The 24294-nt window shown below is 46.6% G+C and overlaps 1 protein-coding gene and 1 long non-coding RNA gene across 2 annotated transcripts in view; one reads left to right on the forward strand and one right to left on the reverse strand.

The window, feature by feature from the left end:
* The window catches only part of LOC137216226 (uncharacterized), a 154648-nt gene that overhangs the window by 75253 nt on the left and 55101 nt on the right, over positions 1–24294 (reverse strand). The window lies entirely within an intron of this gene.
* LOC137216190 (zinc finger protein 705A-like) lies at positions 10623–14795 on the forward strand. The gene is made up of 6 exons (XM_067722108.1): positions 10623–10756; positions 11890–12016; positions 12737–12832; positions 13360–13442; positions 13902–14282; positions 14535–14795. The coding sequence occupies exons 1-6, from the start codon at positions 10745–10747 to the stop codon at positions 14793–14795; spliced, it is 960 nt and encodes a 319-aa protein (XP_067578209.1). The 5' UTR covers positions 10623–10744.

Below are 24294 nucleotides of genomic sequence, written 5' to 3' on the forward strand. Positions count from 1 at the left end.
TATCCTCTAGACAATCAATCCTGAAGGGACTTTCGATTTTAACATCCTCCGTGATCTAGATAATTACTGCTGCAGGACGGGCAAATGGTCTGAGGTCCCCTATGTTCAGGCCTTCTGGTATTTGCGCTCCCGCCCTTCCCTCGGCGTCGATTGTTCCACTTCCCAGATCCTTCTTGTCAAACAGACATCTCCTACATTCAAGCCCTTAATTTCCTTTGACGATGACCCCTCTCCACTAGCCGACCCACCCGAATCTCTCGCCTCTCCCCGCTCCAGAGCCCCTCTCCAACCTCCACCCTACCCTGAAGCGGTCTCTCCTCCTCCCGAACCCGCTCCGGCCCCTCCAACCGTTCCCCCGCCTCCCTCAACGGTTTCTCCTCCCACGCCCCTTGCTTCGCCAATCAGTGCACATACACGCTCTCACGACTCCCAAGATTCAAATCTCTTCTGCCCTCTGAGGGAGGTAGCAGGAGCAGAAGGATTAGTTAGAGTTCATGTTCCCTTTTCTCTCCAAGATCTCTCTGATAGAAAAGCGATTAGGCTCCTTTTCTGCCAACTCTTCCCGCTACATCAAAGAATTTCGCTCTCTCAAGCTTACGATCTAACCTGGCACGATATCTTTGTGATCCTATCTTCTACTCTGACCCCTGACGAGAGGGAAAGAATTCAAACTGCTGCCCGAAACCATGCAGATCAGGTTCACCTTCCCGACAACTCCATGCCTGTCGGAGCGACTGCCGTACCTGGCACCGATCCAGGCTGGACTTCTCAGGATGGCCAAGATGGCCGCCGTAAACGCGACCTCATGATCCAATGCCTCCTGGCTGGCATGCAGGCTGCCGCTCATAAGGTAGTCAATTTTGAAAAAAACTAAAAGAGATAGCCCAAGAACCTAATGAAAATCTAGCTATCTTTCTCAATCGCCTTACAGAGGCCTTAACTCTCTACACCCGGCTGGATCCCGAAACCCCGGCAGGGGCAGCGGTCCTGGCCACCCATTTCATCACCCAATCAGCCCCGGACATCCAAAAGAAATTAAAACGGGCAGAAGACGGCCCTCAAACCCCTATTCGAGATCTGGTAAAGATGGCCTTTAAAGTCTATAATGGCCATGAGGATTTGGCAGAATCCAGCCGACAGGCTCGGATGCACCAGAAGGTGGCCCTCCAAACCCAAGCTCTTGTAGCCGCCCTAAGGCCGGCCATCTCCCATGGATCACAGCATCCACGGGGTCCGCAAAAGGCAACCCCGCCAGGGGCCTGCTTCAAATGCGGAAAAGAAGGCCACTGGGCTCGCCAATGTCCCAATCCCCGACCTCCTTCTAAGCCCTGTCCCAGCTGCGGGCTAATGGGCCACTGGAAGAGTGACTGCCCTACGACTGGCCCTCCCTCAGCGTCTCCACGCGGGGGGCAGGCCGACCCACTCGAACTGCTGGGATTGGCTGACGACTGACGGCGCCCAGACTCGAAGACCCCCATCACCCTCGCCGAGCCCAGGGTAACGCTACAGGTAGCGGGTAAGTCCATCTCATTTCTGGTGGACCCCGGGGGCTACCTATTCGGTCCTGCCTACTTATTCCGGGCCAGTTTCTCCTTCCCAGATCTCGGTCATGGGTATTGATGGCAAACCATCCTTGCCACTCCAGACCGGTCCACTCCCATGTCATATTGAAGGACTCCCTTTTACTCATTCCTTCTTAGTCATACCATCCTGCCCAGTTCCCTTGCTAGGCCGAGATGTCCTTTTCCACTTAGGGGCCTCCCTCCAGCTGGTTAAACTTGACCCTAAGGTCCCCTTCTCCCAACTCCTGCTTCCTCTCCTCGGCCTGTCTCTAGAACCCTCCCCCTCCTATCCCCCTCTTCCAATCACACCGAACCCAATCAATCCCCAAGTCTGGGATACTTCTAAGCCCATAATAGCAACACACCATTTCCCCGCCCTCATCCACCTAAAGGACCCCTCCAAATTTCCATCAAGGCCCCAATTTCCCATCTCTGAGACTCACCTTAGGGGCCTACAACCTATTATCACCAGACTCCTAAACCAGGGACTCCTTATCCCCACTGACTCTCTCTGCAACACCCCCATCCTGCCTGCCCGCAAGGCCTCTGGGGATTATCGCCTGGTCCAGGACCTCCGACTAATCAATGAGGCCATAATTCCTCTCCACCCAGTAGTACCAAACCCATACACCTTGCTCTCCCATATCCCCCCATCCACAACCCACTTTACGGTTCTGGATCTCAAAGATGCCTTTTTCACTATCCCCCTACATCCCGACTCCTATTTCCTCTTCGCCTTTACCTGGACGGATCCGGATACTCATACTTCCAGTCAGCTCACCTGGACAGTTCTTCCCCAGGGCTTCCGCGACAGTCCTCACCTCTTCGGTCAGGCGCTGGCATGGGACCTCACTTCCTGCTCCCTTACCCCCAGCACACTCCTTCAATATGTAGATGACCTCCTCCTTCGTAGCCCATCTCTCAGCCTCTCAAGACAACACACTGCAGGTCTCCTCAATTACCTTGGCTCTCGTGGTTATCGGGTCTCCCCAGCCAAGGCTCAGTTATCTGTATCTTCTCTAACCTACCTGGGGCTCCACCTTACCCCTACCACAAAAGGTCTAACAGCCGATCGCACCTGGATTATCCATGAACTCCAGCCTTCGGAAACAGCGGAACAAATTCTCTCCTTTTTGGGCCTTATAGGATTTTTCCGACACTGGATCCCTAACTTTGCTCTCCTCACTAAACCCTTATATCTAGCCGCTAAAGAAACCCCTCAAGGACCCCTCACCTCTCCTTCCGCCATTCGACAGGCCTTTCTCACCCTCCGTAACGCTCTGATATCTTCTCCTCCCCTTTCTCTGCCCAACCCAAACCGACCTTTTCACCTTTTTGTGGATGAACGGGCCGGAATAGCCACTGGGCTCCTTGCCCAGCCTGTAGGGCCTTCCTACCGCCCCGTGGCTTACCTCTCCAAACAGCTAGACCCAACCATTCGGGGATGGCAGCCATGCCTTTGGGCCCTAGCAGCGGCAGCCGAACTGACCAAACACTCAAACTGACCCTGGCCCACCCACTAACCGTGTTTTCCTCCCACTGGCTGGTCAACCTCCTAGGCCACAAGTCTCTCTCCCTCCTGGGCCCCTCCCGCATCCAGGAGTTCCACCTACTGTTCATTGAAAACCCTGCTATCTCCCTCGACCTCTCCCCTGGCCTAAACCCGGCCTCCCTCTTGCCTATCTCTGGCACCGGTGGTTTTCCATCCCATTCCTGCCCTCATGTCATAGAAGCCTTCAAACCAAGAGAGGGACTCTCTGACACCCCTCTTTCAAATCCGGACCGCACTCTCTTTGTGGACGGTAGTTCGATACTCGGTCCTGACGGACGCCGACGGGCAGCCTACGCAGTGGTAACTATCTCAACTATTATCGAGGCTAACAGCCTCCCAGAAGGAACGACCTCCCAAAAGGCTGAACTAATCGCACTTACACGAGCCCTTAACCTTTCCAAAGACCAAAGGGTTAACGTCTACACAGACTCTAAATATGCCTTTGTCATTGCACACAGCCACTCAGCACTATGGAGGGAACGCGGATTTCTGACCACTAAGGGATCCCCAGTGGTCAACGCTTCCCTCATTGCAAAACTCCTGGAGGCCCTCCAGCTTCCTAAAGAAGTAGCAATTATCCATTGCAGGGGTCATCAACTCCCATCGAACCCAATAGCACAAGGTAACTCGAAGGCCGATTCCGTGGCCCGAGAGCTTACAAAAGGGGATCCTCCAGCTCACTCCTATTTTTTACTAGTCCTACCCAACCCACATATACCCCGCACGAGGAACTGCCTTACTATCCAAAGGGGGACACAAAGACAACGAAGGATGGATTTTTATAGACAACAAAATTGCCCTACCTCTGGCCCAAGCAGCCAGCCTCCTATCAGACAACCATAAATCCTTACACATTGGTCCAAAAGCAATGTTCCTTTTTTTGGACCCCCTCTTTCATCTGCCAGGACTTAGAGAGGCCATCTCAAAGACTCACATGGCCTGCCAAACCTGTGCATCCGTCTCCCCACAAGGAGGCCTACGGCCCCGAATTCCTACACACCAGATGCGTGGACATAGGCCTGGTGAAGACTGGCAGATCGACTTTACCCATATGCCCCGCTGCAAACGCTTCCGATATCTGCTCACTCTCATTGACACCTTTTCAGGTTGGATCGAGGATCGAGAAACGTCAGACACAGTCGCCACCATCCTGTTTCAACACATCATCCCCCGATTTGGTCTGCCGGTATCCATTCAGTAGGAAAACGGACCCGCCTTTGTCTCTCAGGTGGTTCAACAGGTATCAGAGGCTCTCCAGATCACCTGGAAACTCCACATCCCCTACCATCTCCAATCATCTGGTAAGGTTGAACACGCCAATGGGATCTTAAAAGACCACCTCACCAAACTGTCCCTTGAGGTCCGTGTCTCATGGCCCGACCTGCTTCCTCTAGCCCTTACCCGAATCCGAGCCTCACCTCGGACTCCTACTGGCCTCAGTCCATTTGAACTACTTTACGGCTGCCCTTTCCTCCTTCACGACCTACCAACCCAGAGTCCACCCCTAGCCTCCTACCTTCCCTACCTCTCCCTGCTTCGCCGTCTTCTCCACGAACACGCTGACCGTCATCTACCGACAGTGACTGTCTCTGAAACTTCCTCTCTCCCTCTACAACCTGGTGATAGCATCCTCCTCAAAGAATTACACCCTCAATCTCTCAAGCCACGGTGGACACGCCCACATACGGTGATCCTCACCACTCCCACGGCCGTTAAACTCTTGGGACACCCCTCCTGGTACCATGTTTCCCGCCTTAAAATGGCCCCAACTCCAGAGACTTGGACGGCCCTACCTATTCGGTCCTGCCTACTTATTCCGGGCCAGTTTCTCCTTCCCAGATCTCGGTCATGGGTATTGATGGCAAACCATCCTTCCCACTCCAGACCGGAGTCTACAAGACTACGGCTTGTCCGTCACCCTGTCTCTCCTCCTGCTGCTCCTCCTGCCACCCAGGACTCACCAGATGTCCCTATGGTGCTTCCATGTCCACGGGACATGGCAAGCTAAAGGTCGGACCCACACTCGAGTCCTGGGCACGGGAGACTGCCAACCAGATGGGTGCCAGGGCTTGGTAACAGTCCAGATCCCCATCTCTAACACAGAAGGTGTTCCCCTGGGATGGTCCACCCCCGCTGTCTGCTTCACTTACGATCAGACCCGAGACTACTGTCAATGGTGGAATAAGACCTATGGGGGGTGCCCCTATCACTCATGTAACATCCATGTGGCAAAACTAGGTACCAGGAGCTCGCTCCGACAATCCCACCTGCTCACCACAAATGGCAAGGGTCAATTATTCATCAACATCAAAGATCCCTGGGACACAAGATGGGTAAAAGGGGTACAAGGAGAAATCTACCGATGGGCAACTGATGCCTACCCTGTGGGCTCTATCGGGGTCTTTCGCTCATATATCAGTTTGATTCCCAAAGTTATCCAACAGTTGAGCGAACAAGCCACTGCCATCCAGGAAACAGAACAAGCCCTAAGACACCAACTACCTCACCCCGAACACAAAGAGGATCCTTTTTCTTCGTTGACCCTCGTCCGTCAAGCAGTACAGATACTCAACCACACAGGAATAGGTAACATCTCCGACTGCTTTCTATGTGCCTCGCTTGGCCGGCCACCCTTGGCTGCTGTCCCACTCGACCAGCCCTTCAATTCTACTTCCCACACCTCCTCAAACCCACCTTTTTCCCCGTTAAAAGTCCCCATATTCCTTGATTCAAAAAATCTCACCATCTGTTACGGCAGCCGCCCAAATCTAGCTGATACTGGGTTTCTTTGCAACTCATCCCTCACGGTAAGCACATCAATTGAAGCACCACCAGGCATGTTTTTGTGGTGCAATGGTTCCCTCACAAAAGAGATCAATTCTTCCTCCCCCTTCCCATGTATCCCCGTTACTCTCGTCCCACAACTCGCACTGTATAGCCAAGCCGAATTTTCCTCGCTAATCACGCCGCCCTTTACCCGACGGAAAAGAGCTATCTTTCTTCCTCTGGTCGCAGGCATCTCTCTCGCCTCCTCCCTGGTCGCTGCAGGCCTCGGGGGCGGGGTGGGGGGAAGCTCTAACACATAGTGTTTCAACATCCCACAACTTAGAACATAAACTCCAGCTAGCCATTGAAGCCTCCGCCGGCTCCATCTCCTCTCTCCAGCACCAAATCACCTCCATAGCCCAAGTCGCTCTCCAGAATCGACGACGCCTGGATCTCCTGACGGCCGACAAAGGAGGTACCTGCCTCTTCCTACAGGAGGAATGCTGCTATTACATCAATGAAACAGGACTCATCGAAACGTAAAAGCCCTCCATCGCTTAAGAGAAGAACTCCAACGCAAACACCAACAGTCCGCCTCCCCAATTCCCGACTGGTGGCGATCCACCCTCTATACCTGGCTAACACCAATCTTAGGCCCCTTAATTCTCATCTGTATCTTGTTCATGCTTGCTCCCTGTTTTCTTAGGTTCCTTCGCAGGCACATGGAGGAAGTCTCTCGGGTGGCCACAACCCAAATGCTCCTCGGTCCTTACACCTTGCTTCCTACAGAACCCCCCACTGGTCGTCCCTAAGCCTCGGACCTCTGGTCGCCCGACTCCCCTTTCGACGCCCCCATTGAGCATGAAGTAGCCAGAGATCAGAACGCCACCCCATTACACCAAAGATGTCGGGATGTAAGGCCAACTGGCCCGAGGAAGGGGAACACAATCAGATTCACAGGTTGCATCAGACCGAATTCTCCGGACCACCCAGTTCCAGGAACTGACCTGGGGACTTTGAACCCAGCCCAGCCTTCCCACCTTTCGAGGGGCAGGGCTAACGGTCCCCCAGGATACCCGAAAAGACCACCAAATAAGGAATACCCTGCGCCCTCCCAGATTCACCACACCCCTTTCCCTTCTTCCCCTATAAAATCTTGCCCAACCCTCGCCCGGGTGCGACTTCTCTGGCCCCTTTCTCTCGGACCAGTGAACCTCGCCCGGGAGCACTCCCTAATAAAGCTCACTTGAAGCTTTCCTCTGTTTCGCGGTGCCGTTTGTTAAGATCCGACCTTACAGAAACTATTATAATATTTTAAATCAACCAATGTGAAAAATAAAGTGAATTCAATTTAAATTATAACATACATTCTGACGTGGCAGGAGAGAATAGGAAAAAACACGAATGTAGAAGTAAATTTCCGAGCTGAGAGGAAAGGCAATTCCCTTCCTTTTAGGTGGAAGATGGCATAAGTAGTGAATGACAGTAACAGAGTACTTTAAATCTTGTGGTGGACAGTATCTACATCCAAAATATCAGTTTCATTTGGGAAATAGGTTACACATAATCTGATGACTGTAAAAGAAAAGGATGAGTCCTTGGAGATTGAGGGGTAATGGCGAAGGTTTAAAATATTTTTTTTAAAAAAATTGAAGTATAGTTCATTTACCTTAATATATTTGTTTCAGGTGAAATACTCTTTAATGTGTATGGGAGATGGAATTGAAATACATGAGATAATAGGATTGCCAGGCATTGTATGATACAAGCAAAATGTCCTCGGATACAATGAAATACTCACCATGTCCCCTGGTTTAATTTTTCCATTTAGGAACCAGGAATTTTAAGCTTAAACAGCCATCTCCACAACCATAAGATTTCCACTAAAATGTATAAATAGATTCCGAATGACATGGAAGGAAAATTATTTACAGTAGTTTACTATGCAGGAACATTTGTATGGATTTCCCCACTAACCAAGAACTGAAGTATAAGATTGTCTTCCCTTTTTCTTTGCATAGTTAATAGATTCTTAACATGTTCTTCAAAGTACTATGTGGCCAGTGCCTTAAGAGTCATGTTCTGCATCCCAGCAATGTATCTTATTTTGCCACCTCATTATTTATATTTCACGTTTTCACAGTTCCTCATCTTGCATTTTATTTTTAATTCCAGATTTCTCCCAGGGAATCCCAGCTTCATTTCCACAGATTCCCAGTGTGTCTGATGCCCTGTTATTCTGAAGACATAGAATGGTTCCCAGTATAGAGAATGCACTCGACAGTGTTTACGGATGAAGAAGGGAATGAATGGATCTTCTCACTATCCCTGGACATGACCTTACATCTTTGCTCTCCAACACTGTGTGAGGATTACAATTTCCGATTAGTCTGGAAAATCCAATCAAATTGAACAGGGTGTGGCTCACAGACTGAAACCTATTAGGGTCGGTAACCTTCTGAGAGGGTGGATCCTGGAATGTAGCCCAGATTGGGTTATAAACTGTTATCCAGGTATAAAGGAAAGTCAGACAGGCAAAGGGATGCATTTGTCCAGAGAAGAAGAAGCTGGACAGTTTGGGGCTTTGGAGGAAGAGAAATTGGCTGCTTGCTGTGGAACTTAGCTCAGAATCTATTTGGCTTCACCAGCTCCTGCAACTGGGGTTTTGGTGAGTCCTACAAACTGTGAGATGTGAGTTTGTTTCATCCCATGAAAACGTTGTTAAGTCCTATCTGTCTCTAGACAATTGTCCTATCAAAGTAGCTTCTTGTAGTCTCTGAATCATATTGTGTCAACATGTATTTTGCCACCATCATTTCCTACTCTTGACTGTACATGTCCCTTTTTCCCACTCCAACACAGTTGTCTTGAATCTATTTAGTTATTTCATCTGCCTAACCTAAGATCCTAAACTTGTGATCTCCCAATACAGTGACGACCAGCTGCATGAACATTTAAATTAATGAAATTAAATAGCTAAACTTCATATCCTTGGTAGTGCCAGCCAGATTTCCAAGTGTTCTGTCACCACATGTGTGTGGCAGTTTCTGTATCATACATTGCATATGTAGAGCATGTTCTTCATCTTGGAAAGTTCTATTGGCTGTTGATCTACATCTGATATTTTTACTAATTTGTTTCTAAATACTTCATTTTCTGCTTCTCTGGATTAATTTCCTTTTATGGGTTTCATCAAGTGATTTTCATTTCATTTCTTATGTGTCTTGGGATAGATTTTTATGTTGAAATAATTATCTCAAGGTAAAATAAATCTCTTGAGATATTTAATTCTTCCCCTAAATTAACAGATGTTAACCTCCTTTGATTCCTATAACTTGTAATCTGGACATGGCCAGGGTCACCTAGGTTCCACCTTCTAGATGCAAGGCGGCTCTTTTGCATATGCCTGGGGTTTCCCTGGATATCATAGGGATTTACGTATTCCTATTATCAATAGAAGAAATATTCTAAGAGTGAAAGAGAAAGTTTCATTTCCCTCTGAAATTTGTCTTGAAGTCAAAACCAAAGGTATAACCCATGGCCAAGTCTTGATTGGTTTTCCTAGATAGTCCCTCCCACCTTGCATTTTCCTAGGTGCTGTGGATAATACAATCACTAAACGCTTTTTCTTGAGTGTGTTTATCCACAGTTAGCAGATGCTGGCATTAATCCAGGGCTTCTCTTTTTTTCGATAGAAAAATGCACTTTCACTTTGATTGTGGAGGGAGGACAGGAGAGAAGGAACTTGAGAGCAAATATCTTTAGAAGAGATTTCTGTTTCAAGATAGGATGTAATGAGGGGATTGAGTGTGGCTATATGGAGAGGTTTCCCCTATATCTGGGTGATAAACATGAAGAGAGAAATAACAGGGAGCTTCTTCTGATAACTAATATTAGAGGTCGTATTACAGGTAAAATCTAGGTGATCTTTGTTACCCTAAAGGAATTTGAGCACAGGACACAGGCTGAGCAAAATTAAATGACAGCTGATCCTTCTTCTAGATGTGTAACTCTGTCATATACTCAAGTTTTTGGAACCTTTGTGTGTCACTTGTAAATTGGTAAATAAACCAATTTCCTCCAAAACCTCAGTCATTTTATATTTCTGAGCAACCTTGACACAGAGGGTTGAGACAGTCCACGACCGGAACACTATGACTCGTGTACCCCTGCTTCCTTCTGGAGCAGCGGATGTTAAGGACGAGACCGGAAGGGTGGGTGCCACGGTTCCTCCAAGTGGAATAAGCCCTTGGTTTAACCGCATCCTGAAATAGGTCCTCGGCTGATTAATATCCACGTAGATGGGGGACAGAACTAAAAGTCAGGGTTGAGGGAGAGCTGGAAGGCACTGAGGTTCCAGCGGGCTGCCAGGGGTGTTGGAGGACCACTGTGGGTGCATAAGGGAAAAGAATGATCTGGGGATTTCCAGTGTTTCCTACAGGAGGAAACCAAACTGTACTCCGGCATGAGTCAGGGTTCCCGAGGGTTTGAATCAAGGAGGACACTGAATGCTTCTGGATGCCCTAGGCTGCTGAACACACAAAGTCAATGCTTAGCACATTCTTATTTGCAAACTCTCTGAACTTTGACTTTCTGTCTTAGCAACCACAGCTCTAGCTTCTTACATGGGATCTGGGAGAGAAGAGACTGCACCGTGTTCTTAGGATGCACCACTGGTTTCCGTTTGCTGGGCTGGGGTCACAGCCAGGTGGAGGTGCGGGGCTCCATTTCAGGTGGGTCTGGAAGTTGTGCACAGGACTGGCGTCTCATGGCTTCTTCTCCATCCTCAGATTTGCGTGCTCAGTGCTTGGATTGGCTGTGAGTGAAATTCCGAGAAAGACTCCTGGCGACTGAGTTGTTGACAATGGAGCCTCTGGTGAGTAGCGACGCCTCCTTCTCCTGAAGCTACACCCCAAGTGCCATTAGCAATCGTTCCCTCATTCACACCTTCCACCTCTTAGTAATTAAGCTTTTATTCATATTCGATAACTGGGAGGAATGTGTAGGGAGGAGTATTTTCTTAACTGTGCTGCACAGAAAGGAGAAACAGTACAGTAGGTAGAATAAAATTAGGTTCTCTAATAGATTTTTGAAAAATTGGAGAAAAACCAATCACTAGGCTTCTTTCATCCCTCAGCATGGAGATGAGACTAGATTACAAGAGAAACAGTGATAACTAAGGTCAAGGTCCCTGAGAAGGTCAAGAATGGGAATCCTTATGCTGTGCAGCGATGGTCAGGCTAGGTCTGTGCTTCACTCCAGCCACCTGAGTCCCCGGCTTATGCTTCTGAACCATCTGACCTCAGAGTTTGTTATGAACACCTGCGACCTGTAGTGTTGAGAAAGAGAGCACGTACTGGTACCAAGTTCTGTATGAATGTTGTTCAGTTCTGAGGAACATGAAGGATCCCTTCATGGTTCTGTGAAATTGGCATGATTAGCAGAATAATGTTTTGTATTTAACCCAGGTTTGCTAGACAGCAAACCCCTCATACAATAATATATTGGATGATTCAACACTCATAAGAAGTAATGAAAGTAGTTTCTATCTGGAGAGTCAAAGGTTCCTCTAGTGACATAATTTAAACCAATAGTCATGTTTTCAAGGTAGCCCATCATGGTTATTGTTTGTCTTGTCATGAATCTGTAGAGTTCCTTGAAATTAATAGGGAAGAGAGATTGAGTTATGAATACGCAAGTGAATATTTCACTATCAACTGTATGGAAGTCCTAATTTCCAGGTTATTGAAAAACTTCACTGTTGTATTATAACACACTTCAAGTGATATTTCTGTGAAATAAAGCTTCATGATGTCAGAGTGTGTAGGTGTCCGTGAATGTACCTGAAAGGCAGACACCAGCTCAGCGCTGGCAGAGAACCGAGGGGAACCCCACACAGAGCGTGATCCTTTATCCACCCAGACCCCATCACCTCCTCATCTCAACCCTCCCACCCTGGACAGTGGTAGGGACTGCTCTGTCTAAACCAGAACATCCCCGATGTTTTAGGAATCAGTGACGTTTGAAGATGTAGCGATCAACTTCACCCAGGAAGAGTGGGCCCTGCTGGACACATCCCAGAAAACCCTGTTCAGAAACGTGATGCTGGAAAATATCACCCACCTGGTCTCCGTAGGTGAGTCTGTCAACACGGATGTACGTGCACGTGTGTTCACTGCATTCATTCACTCACCGAACAGGCATTTAGATCAGCTTCCCCGTGTCCCACTCCAAGTCCTTCCTGCTTCTTTGATAGTCCTCATAACTACTTAAAACGAAGACGTTTCTTTTCACGGCACTTTTCATTACTGCACTGGAAAGTAATCTTGGCCACATTTCATATCTCTGTGGCTACTCAGTGTTTACACTCAGAACAGAACTGGGGATTCAATGGATATTTTAATGCATAAGTAAATGGATCAAATATTTTTAAAATGATTCTTCTGTTCTAGTCACTCCATGAAGGCTTGAGACCAGAGTCGTGTATATGACATAATTTTGATGATTCCTGTAAGGCGTATCCTTACTGGCTACTGTTTGAAAGTAATATTCAGCCCACTGTAGAGTCCTTCAATCTTTCCCGTTTGGAAAACACTGAGGATTCTGTAATCTCTCTTTGAACTTGTGCACAGGCATCAGACACTAGAGGGTCTCACTGTGTTTGCTGCTGCTCTGGATTTCCTCCTGGTCTGCTGAAGGACCTTCACTGTTTTGTCTGTTGAAGATGTTGTTGCCTGCACTGACCTTCAATCATCTCTGTATTTTCCTCTTTCCCTTACCCTGGACTTGAGCACAGCAAAGGGTAATTAGCCCAGACTCAAAATCCAACACTTTTTTTCTTTTTCGTATCAAACAGGGTATCAGATCAGCAAATCAGATGTGATTTCCCAGCTCGAACAAGGAAAAGAGCTGTGGAGTGAAGCAACAGGATGCCTCCAAGGCCAGAGTCCAGGTAAGAATCAGGGGCCTGTGCTTCTCTGAAAAAGAGTTTCAGTCAGTGTGTTAAGTCCTTGGAAACACCAAATGAAAGTTTTATGAAGTGAGCAATATGTTCTAAACTGGAAGTGAGGACATTGGGCTGAAATTCTTCATGTTGTTATCATTCTTTGCATCTACCAATCACAATTCATATTACTTCCTGCCATTTTCAATTCTTTAGGGAAAAGTGTGCTTGTGGACTCACTGCAGTTAAACTTTCACATAGTGATTCTTGTCCTGATCGCCCCATTTAATGTGTTTACCATCATTTGCTGACCCAATGTCTTTCCACCACATTACATTTTTACATTTTAATCCTGTTTTTTTCTAATAGACAATGACTTTTAAAATATTTCTACTACCTTGAGTACTTCTTTATTATACATTGTTTCTCCAACTAAGTGCCAACGTTTTAAAGATACTCACATGGACCTTGATGTTTGTTTACATTTCTATTTCCCTAATGCCATTCTAAAATCTATATTTTTTCCATTTCTTTAGATGGTGAAAGTCCGCTTAGACAACAAGAAATGATATTCACGCAAAGTGTCTACAGGAAGCACATATCTGCCACCATGCCAATGGTAAGTTTCATGGGTGGAACACCAGTCATCCAAATGAAGGACCTGGCAGTGAGGTAAGTTGGTAATTGAGCACAATTGCTGGTATGTAATTAAGCTGAGATTGAGTTCTTTCTGCGGAAATTTTTGGATAGGCTAAAATCAGTTAAGAAATTAATATGAGCTCAAAACCGCAGCATGAAACCTAAGAAAAAAAGTCAGTTGCACTAACATTGCTCATCTCATAGTCTCTAAAACACACTGAAATCTTCCAAATTAATCTGATATCTGGGTTGGAAAACAATAAAAGAGAATGTTTGTGCCTGCAGGGGAGTAACACAACATTTGTATGCAACTGACACTGGAAACATTTTAACAGGAGACTATTAACAACTGATGCTCTAGGGTGTAAATGTAGAGGCATGAGTGTCTGCATGGATGTGGGTGAACCAGTAACAGCCTCATATCTCCTTCCCATAACAGGTTTCTCACACGCAACGGGATCCTGTTGGATGGACTGATTTGAGTGATGAATTTACTCCTAGATCTTCACCTAAACATTTATCAATTCACTTAAGGAGGAAACGTAATGTCAGCAAACAGTGTGGAAATTCACTTAGTCAAGGGTCATTCCTTGACGGACAGGGTCACATTCACACTAGAGGTAAATCATGTGAATGTCCTTTCTGTGGGAAAGCCTTTAGTAATTCCTCTAGCCTCAGACGACACAAGATGATTCATACTGGAGAGAAACCATATAAATGTCATCTCTGTGGAAGTGGCTTTTTTCAAAGTTCTCACCTTAGAAATCACAAGCAGATCCACACTGGAGAGAAACCATATAAATGTCATGTGTGTGGGAAAGTCTTCAGTCAAAGTTCCTACCTGAAAGAACATGAGAAAATTCACACAGGAGAGAAGCCATATAAATGCCATCTATGTGAGAAAACTTTTAATCAAATCTCTTACCTTAGAAAACATAAGAAAATCCATTCCAGAGAGAAGCACTATGAATGTCATCAGTGTGGGAAAGCCTTTAGTCAGAGCTCTGGACTTAGTCAGCACAAGAGAATCCACACTGGAGAGAAACCACACATATGTCTTCTGTGTGGGAAGGCCTTCAGTCACAGTTCTGAATTGACTCGGCACAAAAGGACCCACACAGGAGAGAAACCCTATAAATGTCAGCAGTGTGGGAATGCTTTCAGTCAATGTACAAACCTGAGAAGACATGAGAGAACCCACACTGGAGAGCAGCCCCATGAATGTCAGTGGTGTGGGAAATGCTTCAGTCACGACTCTTCCCTTAGACGACATGAGGGAACTCAGCACTGGAGAGAAAGGAGGGCTCTCAGTAGACGTTCTGACCTGAGATGACATAGTGTCATACATGTGAGGAATGTGGGTGGAACACCAGCATAGCTTTAGCATTTAACCACACCAAGGTTCACACCCAGTAAAGAAACTCTGTCTGTAATCAATATGGACACTTGTTCAGGCATCACACTCCTCAGTCCAGACAGGCATCACCTGTGGATGTGGATCCATATGTGCCCTGTCTCCGTGGCAAAGCCTTTAGTCATTGGCCTGACCTCAGGTAACTTAGCAGAACTCACTCTGTAAATACAGTATGGGTGTTTTTAGCAACAGCTCCCAACTCTAAAGACCCTAGAGCAGTGGTCCCCAGCCTTTCTGGCACCAGGAACCACTTTTGTGGAAGACAATTTTTCCACGGATGGGGGGCCACGGGGATGGTTCAGGTGGTGATGCAAGCTATGGGGGGCAGCAGATGAACCTTTGCTTGCTTGCCCGCCGCTCACCTCCTGCTGTGCGGCCTAGTTCTTAACAGGTCACAGACCAGTACTGGTCCATGGTCTGGGGGTTGGGGACCCCTGTCCCAGAGGGCTTGAGCAGAGGATAACCAACCCCTAGTTCTCCTTTGATAATTATGGTCAACATGAGCCAACTCCCAGTGGAGAACCACTAAGACTATAATAACTGTAAATAAACATTCAGCCAAGCACCAGGTTTGATGTGCACAAGAAACTCAGTGAAAGAATAAACACTAAATCAAGAACAAAGATGAAGACTCTTGAGAAATACGAAAGTTTCCTGAGCAACACCAGAGCATACTTATAAATAATTCATACTGGAGAAGTTATTCAAAGTAAGGTCATGAGAAATTCTTTATTCATAAAGCAACCTCTCTGGTACATGTGTGCTCAGACTGTACATCACACCTTCAGTGTTCTGAAGGAAGGGAAATTTTCAGTGGTCACTTATTTCTTAGTCAACATTAAATTCTCACATTGAGGATGCAGCAATCCTAAAAATCAAAATGGAGCTATAGCTAGATTTTACATCAGAAAAAAAATGAGTATGTGGAAGAAGGAGCCTCTAAAAGAATCCTTTAACACACATTCAGGCAAATTGTGATTTGGTGAAATACCTCTTCATGAAAATGTGGCATAAAAAGGAGAGTAAAGTGATCTAGCAATATAGAATGTAGAGTTTGGAAGAAATTAAAATTTGTGTATAGAATAATAGTTGCAACTATTCAAACAATAAAGTCTGTGGCTAAAGGAGCTAAGTGTTGGTGTCTGGTCTTCTTTATGCCCCTGTAAACACAGGGATTCAGGTCTGCACCCTCGGAAAGTGGGCAGAGACTCAGCCCCACTCTCTGAGTGTCCCCTTTCTCCACAGCTCTTTCCACACAACTCAGCTCCACTTCTTCCAACGTCCCTCAACCCCATCTACCCTTTCAGGCCCTGGTGGTGACACAGCTCTGATCTTCAGCTCCACTGGTCATGTTTCCCAGAATGTCACGACCCTGGTCAGGCAAGGTCATGGGGAAGTCTCAAAGACATCTGTCTAGTCCTACACTTTTTGAGGCCCCTCAACCTATGTCTGCAGATGGAAACCACCTGGGGCTAGAGAGACAGGCATGTCTGCCCTCCCAGACCTCAGAAATCTCTGTTATTTTGTCCCAAAACCTCTGAATTGATCTAAGTGGATGAAGAGTTCCTTCCACGATCATACTCTCTATCTTATTTCACCGAGCTGTGTAAAGAGGGCTTCCCGGGAAGAGGAAACCATGTTCCACACAGAACAACTGTTTGGGGAGAGCATCTTCACTCCGCAGAAGCCTGTACGTCAAGGGCAGCTGCTGGTTGAAGGCACAAGGTTGTTAAAATATCGGGAAAGCAGAGCCGGCACACTGGGGGCCGTGCCCACACCTACGGGAACTTCTGGAATGACCCTTCTCTTTGTGATCCGGGTCTGACCTTATTCCTTATATTCCCTTATCTCATGACCTCAGTCCTGTCCCAGCACTTCCTTACAGATTCTCACAAAACAAAACACCACTGATCCTTACTTCTGGCATTTCAAAGCGTCTGAATAGGCCCTGACACATGTTCTATTTTATGGAATCCTCTGATCACAGGATTAAAGAAGAGGAGTCTGTCATCGTAGCCATCTGGGATTGGAATTGTTAGGGATGGGCTCGGTTTTCTTGGACCTGAAAATACAGGGGACAGGGTTTCAGGACACAGGATGGGTTTAGTGAGACAGCATTGATCTGGGGCTCAATAGAAACACGTGCTGTCACTTTTGAGATGGTGGGGTACCTTCCATCTACCCAGGTGATGCCACACAGCTCATTATCCATACTCGACCCCAAATATTCAGAGTATGTCCACACCACCAGACTTCTTTTGACAACTGCCAAGTATGTGCAACACCAAATCCCCTAGAAAAATTGGCGCTAATACCATTCTCCATCTCTGACTAATGCACTCCAAGTGCAATACTGGAAAGTCATTCAACTGATTCATAAGAATTCCATAGTGCAAAAATTCAGACATCCTGCACCCCGTCAACAAATGAGTCTTCAAACGCAGAACAAGTGGAAAGTCCTCAGACCCAGTAATCAACCCCACCTGCTCCAGTAGCTTTGCGGTGTACACCACACTCCTGAGAAGGAGGCACAAGTTGCCACTGAATATCGCATCCTGTGAACACTGCAGACACGCAGTCCTTTCACGAGACTAGATTATTCACACCTGCAACACGATTTTCTATACACGACTGGGTTTGTGTGTGTGTGACTGTGGGTGTTGGGCATGTGTGTTTGCAGATGTGCAGCAGAGCTTACTGCAGTGCATCCAGAGACCTCAGCTTCTTCTCGTTCTTCTTCTTGGAAGTCCTTCCCTCTGAGACAAGGGATGTGGCCGATGTTTACTGGTCCCTGAGGCGGGGTGCCTCTGGTTGGATTGTTGAGCCGGCAGTTTTCCTGTTCAGGAAGTTCATTTTCATCCCATCTCTATATTTCGACGGGTGAATCACGACAGCATGGGCAGGCAGGGGAGACTCGATCTTCCTGAGGTTGGGTTCAGGCTGAGGTCGGTTGTGTTCTCAGCAGCATCTCCACTGCTCTAAGGTGATTTCTTGAACATCTGTTTCCTCCAGGTGTTCCCAGGAACTCTGACGCTGGCGTCTCTTCCAGGTTCCCCGTGGGCTGCATCCATGCCTGCGGGGTCAGCCCCAGGGATGTCGGTGCCCCTCCCGGCGACGGTCCCCCACCGTCTCCTTCCAATGAGGTCTTCTGGACGTAAAAGAGGACATAGACACTTTGGCTCAGGGCAGAAGCCACGTCACAGGCGGTGACCTTGGTATCGTCCATTTTATACCACTGGCCGTCCCCAGCTTTGACGTAACAGAAGTAGGGTTGTCGGTGATAACTGCCCCCAGAGGGCACCAGCACCGCATAGAACACATAATGCAGTGGTCCTGCCTTCTGCTCCAACATGTATGGTTGCAAGTCGAAGCACCCGGGATACAGAACTTTCTTATCCATTTTGTCACCTGTGAAATCCGATGAACTGCTTCAGCACAAGGATCAGGACCTTGGGGTGCTGTGCAAAGTCAACCTCTTGGTGGCGGGCACCTTCTTAAGACAAACACTACAATGATGGGCATCTTCCCCATCCAGCTTTTTGGGCTTCTCCAACTCTCTCAAAGCGTGGTTCACACTCTGAGCTGCCATGATATCCAGGGTGCTGTCCAGATAAGGGTCAGAAGGGTCTATTTGTAGACGACCTAAAATATGTTTACTTGTCAGCATCATGCATAAATATGCTGAGAGAGGAAAACAGCGTTCGGGTAATGAGGATACATTTTGCTTAGCCCCTCCAAAAGAAATAAAAGGAAGACCGCGGGAATAAGTGGGGTGTGTGTGTGTGTGTATTTATAAGTACCTTTAGGCATGCACATTTTCAAAGTACTAATATTCTTAATGTATTATGGTTTGTACTTAACAAAGAGATTTCTGCCATTTGGGACACTTCTTAAATGAAAAGCAAACTTCTGATCACTTTCTTAATTCCCTGAATATCCTTGGCAATCTTTCCCAACAGATTCCCTTGATGGTTTAGAATTCAGAAGGAAGTCGTTCATGAATGTATCCACCTTGCAATGGAGTGAATTAACAGTGAATTAATAGTGTCATTTACCTGAATTAACAGTGAATTAACAGTGTCATTTACATTAAGTTTTCCATTATGTGGAAGAAAATTTTCTGTACAACGCTCACACTTTATGTAGACAGAACTCCCTTCTCAAATGCCAGTATTTACGAAGGGCCAAAAAATACTGAACAAAAAGATTATCGTCCTGTGGTTTTGTTTCTACACTTTTGCTCCTCCTCTATTTTAACTCATCAATATAATGATCACGAGGGTAATTAGAAATACATTAGTCTACCTATGTTGGTCACTTAAACTGTGACAATGTAAATCCTTGTCAATCACTTGGGGGAATCTGTTTCCTAATCTCCATTTCCTTAAGTTGATTATTATTATTATTAACAGCCATCGTAGCATTAATATCATTAACATCATCATCACTATCATCATCATCATTATTTTTATTATTACACTACTTATTATAGAGGACTTTTGCATACTGCTCTATTCAAAAGTGTTTTGGATTTGCTGAAGATGATTCCTGAAGGTTCTCCCCACAGACACACACACAGCAGCCCTTTGTCAACAGCTTTATTGCCGGCACCTGTTGGCTGGACGAGGCTCATGAAATCCTGCACGTTCCCCTCAGGGAACGGTGAGCAGCCCAGGCTGGAAGGGGAGCTTCGAAGAGCATGTCCATGGGCCACCTGAGCCTATAGGACAAATGACGAGTCCTCTTGAGGGCCCAGAAACAGCTGTGTCTCCCAGGAAGTCAGAGAGGGTATGCTTGCCCACCATAGCTGCATTGTCAAGGTTACTCTGGGGGCCCAGGAACCACTCTTGCCCTCCTTGAGAGGCTGGAGGTGGCATCCCTGCCCCCAGCATCTTCAGAATTTTCTTCTCAGATCAGGAACCCAGGAACCACCATAGCTGGAAACGGAGGTGCACAGAGGTCATCTTATCCCCCCCGAGCCTCTAGAATGTTCTCAGTTCCCACGGGTGCCCAGGAAAGGCCGATGCCAACACTGAAGGCATGGAGAATGTGGTTCGCTCGCCCAAGCAACTGCAGAAAGTTTTCAGTCCACCTGGCAACTGGGAAACTGGTGCTGCCAGTCCCTTTTGCCCTTGCTGGCCAGGAAGCATACAGATGATGACCTTGGACAGTGTAGGTGCAAATGGAGGGGCCTGGACTTCAAGGTGCCCAGAATGAGAAGGACCGACAGCAGGTGAGGTCTGGGCGGTGCTGGGGGCTTCATGTCTGATGTCTGAACGCTGACTGTGGATGTGCATTCTTGTCTTCTTTGCCTGGAGAAGCTGAAAAAAGTTCTGGAGACGAATGGTGGTGATGGTTGCACAACAATGTAAATGTACTTGATGTCTCTGAACTGTATGACCATAAATGATTAAAATGGTAATTTTATGTACATTTTACCATGATGAAAAATCATAACTCCAAAGAGATGGACAGTAGAACACACATTGCCTTAAGGGGATGAGGAAATACAGATGGCATAGTACGGAGAAGAAAGTGTAATCTGCTGTTTTCTGATGGAATGTCCTATAAATATCAATTAAATCTATCTGGTCTATTGCGTCATTTAAAGCTTGTGTTTCCTTATTAGTTTTCTGTCTGGATGATCTGTCCGTTGGTATAAGTGAGGTGTTAAAGTCCCCCACTACTATTGTGTTACTGTCGATTTCCTCTTTTATAGCTGTTAGCAGTCTCCTTGGATTGATCCCTTGATCATTATGTAGTGTCCTTCCCTGTCTCTTGCAACAGTCCTTATTTTAAAGTCTATTTTATCTGATATGAGTGTTGAACCTCCAGCTTTCTTCTGATTTCCATTTGCATGGAATATCTTTTTCCATCCCCTCACTTTCAGTCTGTATGTGTCCCTAGATCTGAAGTGGGTCTCTTGTACACAGCATATATATGGGTCTTGTTTTTGTATCTGTTCAGTGAGCCTGTGACTTTTGGCTGGAGCATTTAATCCATTCATGTTTAAGGTAACTATTGGTATGTATGTTCCTATGACCATTTTCTTAATTGTTTTGGGTTTGTTTTTGTGGGCCCTTTTCTCCTCTTGTGTTTCCCACTTAGAGAAGGTCCTTTAGCATCAGTTGTAGAGCTGGTTTGGTGGTGCTGAATTCTCTTAGCTTTTGCTTGTCTGTAAAGCTTTTGATTTCTCCGTCAATTCTGAATGAGATCCTTGTGGGGTAGAGAAATCTTGGTTGTAGGTTCTTCCCTTTCATCACTTTAAGTATATCATGCCACTCCCTTCTGGACTGTAGAGTTTCTGCTGAGAAATCAGCTGTTAACCTTATGGGAGTTCCCTTGTATGTTATCTGTCGTTTTTCCCTTGTTGCTTTTAATAATTTTTCTTTGTCTTTAATTTCTGTCAGTTTGATTACTATGTGTCTCAGTATGTTTCTCCTTGGGTTTATCCTGCCTGAGACTCTCTGTGCTTCCTGGACTTGGGTGGCTATTTCCCTTCCCACGTTAGGGAATTTTTCGACTATAATTTTGTCAAATATTTTCTCAGGTCCTTTCTTTCTTCTCCTTCTGGGACCCCTATAATGTGAATGTTGGTGTGTTTAATGTTGTCCCAGAAGTCTCTTAGGCTGTCATTTCTTTTCATTCTTTTTTCTTTATTCTGTTCTGTGGCAGTGAATTCCACCATTCTGTCTTCCAAGTCACTTATCCGTTCTTCTGCCTCAGTTATTCTGCTATTGATTCCTTCTTGTATATTTTTCATTCCAGTTATTGTATTGTTCATCTCTGTTTGTTTGTTCTTTAATTCTTCTAGGTCTTTGTTAATCATTTCTTGCATCTTCTCGATCTTTGCCTCCATTCTTTTTCCAAGGTCCAGGATCATCTTCACCATCATTATTCTGAATTCTTTTTCTGGAATGTTGCCTATCTCCACTTCATTTAGTTGTTTTTCTGGGGTTTTATCTTGTTCCTTCATCTGGTACATAGTCCTCTGCCTTTTCATTTTGTCTGTCTTTCTATGAATGTGGTTTTTGTTCCACAGGCTGCTGGATGGTAGTTCTTCTTGCTTCTGCTGTCTGCCCTCTGGTGGATGAGGCTATCTAAGAGGCTTGTGCAAGCTTCCTGATGGGAGGGACTAGTGGTGGGTAGAGCTGGGTGTTGCTCTGGTGGGCGGAGCTCAGTAAAACTTTAATCTGCTTGTCTGCTGATGGGTGGGACTGAGTTCCCTCCCTGTTGGTTGTTTGGCCTGAGGCGACCCAGCACTGGAGACTACAGGCTCTTTGGTGCAGCTAATGGTGGACTCCAGGAGGGCTCACACCAAGGAGGACTTCCCAGAACTTCTGCTGCCAGTGTCCTTGTCCCTTGGTGAGCCACAGCTGCCCCCTGCCTCTGCAGGAGACCCTCCAACACTAGCAGGTAGGTCTGGTTCAGTTTCCTATGGGGTCACTGCTCCTTTCCCTGGGTCCCAATGCACACACTACTTTGTGTGTGCCCTCCAAAAGTGGAGTCTCTGTTTCCCCCAGTCCTGTCGAAGTCCTGCAATCAAATCCCACTAGCCTTCAAAGTCTAATTCTCTAGGAATTCCTCCTCCCGTTGCCAGACCCCCAGGTTGGGAAGCCTGACGTGGGGCTCACTTCAGTGAACTTCACTCCAGTGGGTGGACTTCTGTGGTATAAGTGTTCTCCAGTTTGTGAGTCACCCACCCAGCAGTTATGGGATTTGATTTTACTGTGAGTGTGCCCCTCTACTGTCTCATTGTGGCTTCTCCTTTGTCTTTGGATGTGGGATATCATTTTTGGTGAGTTCCAGTGTCTTCCTGTTGATGATTGTTCAGCAGGTAGTTGTGATTCTGGTGCTCTTGCACGAGGGAGTGAGAGTACATCCTTCTACTCCGCCATCTTGAACTAATCCTCTATACATTTTTTCTAAGTCCACTAGGGGGCAATACCGCTCTTGGCTTTCTAGAAAGTGTCACCACCTGTCCCTGCAGGTATTTTCTATCCCAGCTCAGAACCAGAAAGCCAACACTGCCAAAAATTGAGGTGCAGTTAGGGCATTCTAGGACCACCTGCGCCTCTGGAAACATTCTCAGTCCCCTCATTGGCCCCAGAAATTCTGTTACTAAACTGGACGGCACAGAGGTGCCGACATGCCTGTCCACCACCCGCGGATTTGTCTAAGTGCTGCAAGAAGCCCTCATGTTCTATAAATCGACCACAAAATCATCCATAATAAGAAAAAAAGATGAATAATGTTACTAATAAATACTAATAAAATAATGATGAATAATAAATACTAATAAAATACTAATAAATAATGACTAACAATGACAATAAAAATTGAGGGCCATCATAAAGATAATAATAATACCACCACTATTAATGAGAATCAAAATAAACCTTAAGGTAATGGGAGATTAGAGTACAGACTCTCCTGTATGACTGACCAGGTACTAATTTCTGGCCTCATGGGATATTTTGGCTTCAGAGTTCAAGGTCTGCACAAAGAGAAAAGAAAGTAAGGCAGAATGTAGGAGGAAAAGAGAATACAAAAACAAGGACGAGGAGGACACAGGTGACCTTGGGAACTCTGGCACAAACCCCGGAGGACAAATCTCACAGGGATGTCCTAAGGGACAGAGATAGAGGGACTTCGGTCCTGAGCCTGCCCACCCCTCCACACCCACTGATTTCAGAAGTTCTACCCCGGCAACTGCAGGCGAGGAACGCAGGACCACAGACCCACAGTCGGAGCGCAAGCCCCAGCTACACCCACCGGAAGCCCCAGCCTCGCCTCAGCCCTCACACCTGCATGCCCTCTGCCAGCTCTTCCTCCAGAACCCTGGGGTCCAGACAACTGGCTGCCGTGTATCTCAGAGGCGGGGTACAGGACGGTGTCAGTGACAGCTGTTTCTGGACCAGCAGGGGGCGGCATAGGCCAACAAGTGGTTCTAGAACTCCCGGAGCAGCTGGCTTGCTCAGGCTGAGGGTCACCACCCGCCGCGCCTCTCAGTCCAGCACCATTTCCAGGTAAGCGCTGTTACCATTTACTTAGGCACTCAGGTTAAACTTACTGGATGACTCCCATGTGCCCACTTGCATTATAAACGTCATCATGGCCCTAATCTTCGTCTCTCAGACATTCTCCATCCTCTCTCTGTCACTCACATTGTTTGTCTGGAGCCTCATCTAGGGTCTATTACCGCAACAGCCTTCTTCCAGATAGATTGCTCTGTCAATTTAGTTACTCTTCCTGGCCAATTCCGGAGTTGTTTTTATAAAATTGGAATCTAATTTTGCACAGATTAAGGTGTGCGCTTCACCTTTCTGTGCTGCACACAGGCAGGTGTGCGCGTGCGCACACACACAAAATGTTGTTGTCAGTGATAAAAGCCAAGCCTGAGTTTTATTCTAAGACA

This window comes from Pseudorca crassidens, chromosome 21, assembly GCF_039906515.1.
Source record: "Pseudorca crassidens isolate mPseCra1 chromosome 21, mPseCra1.hap1, whole genome shotgun sequence".
NCBI lineage: Eukaryota > Metazoa > Chordata > Mammalia > Artiodactyla > Delphinidae > Pseudorca > Pseudorca crassidens.

What these genes read in the sequence shown, in the direction of transcription:
- LOC137216190 (XM_067722108.1), top strand. An exon ending in CCTCCAAGGCCAGAGTCCAG is followed by an intron (nt 12,833 to 13,359) that starts GTAAGAATCAGG and finishes CCATTTCTTTAG; the next exon opens with ATGGTGAAAGTCCGCTTAGA. An exon ending in AATGTCATGTGTGTGGGAAA is followed by an intron (nt 14,283 to 14,534) that starts GTCTTCAGTCAA and finishes CTGTGTGGGAAG; the next exon opens with GCCTTCAGTCACAGTTCTGA.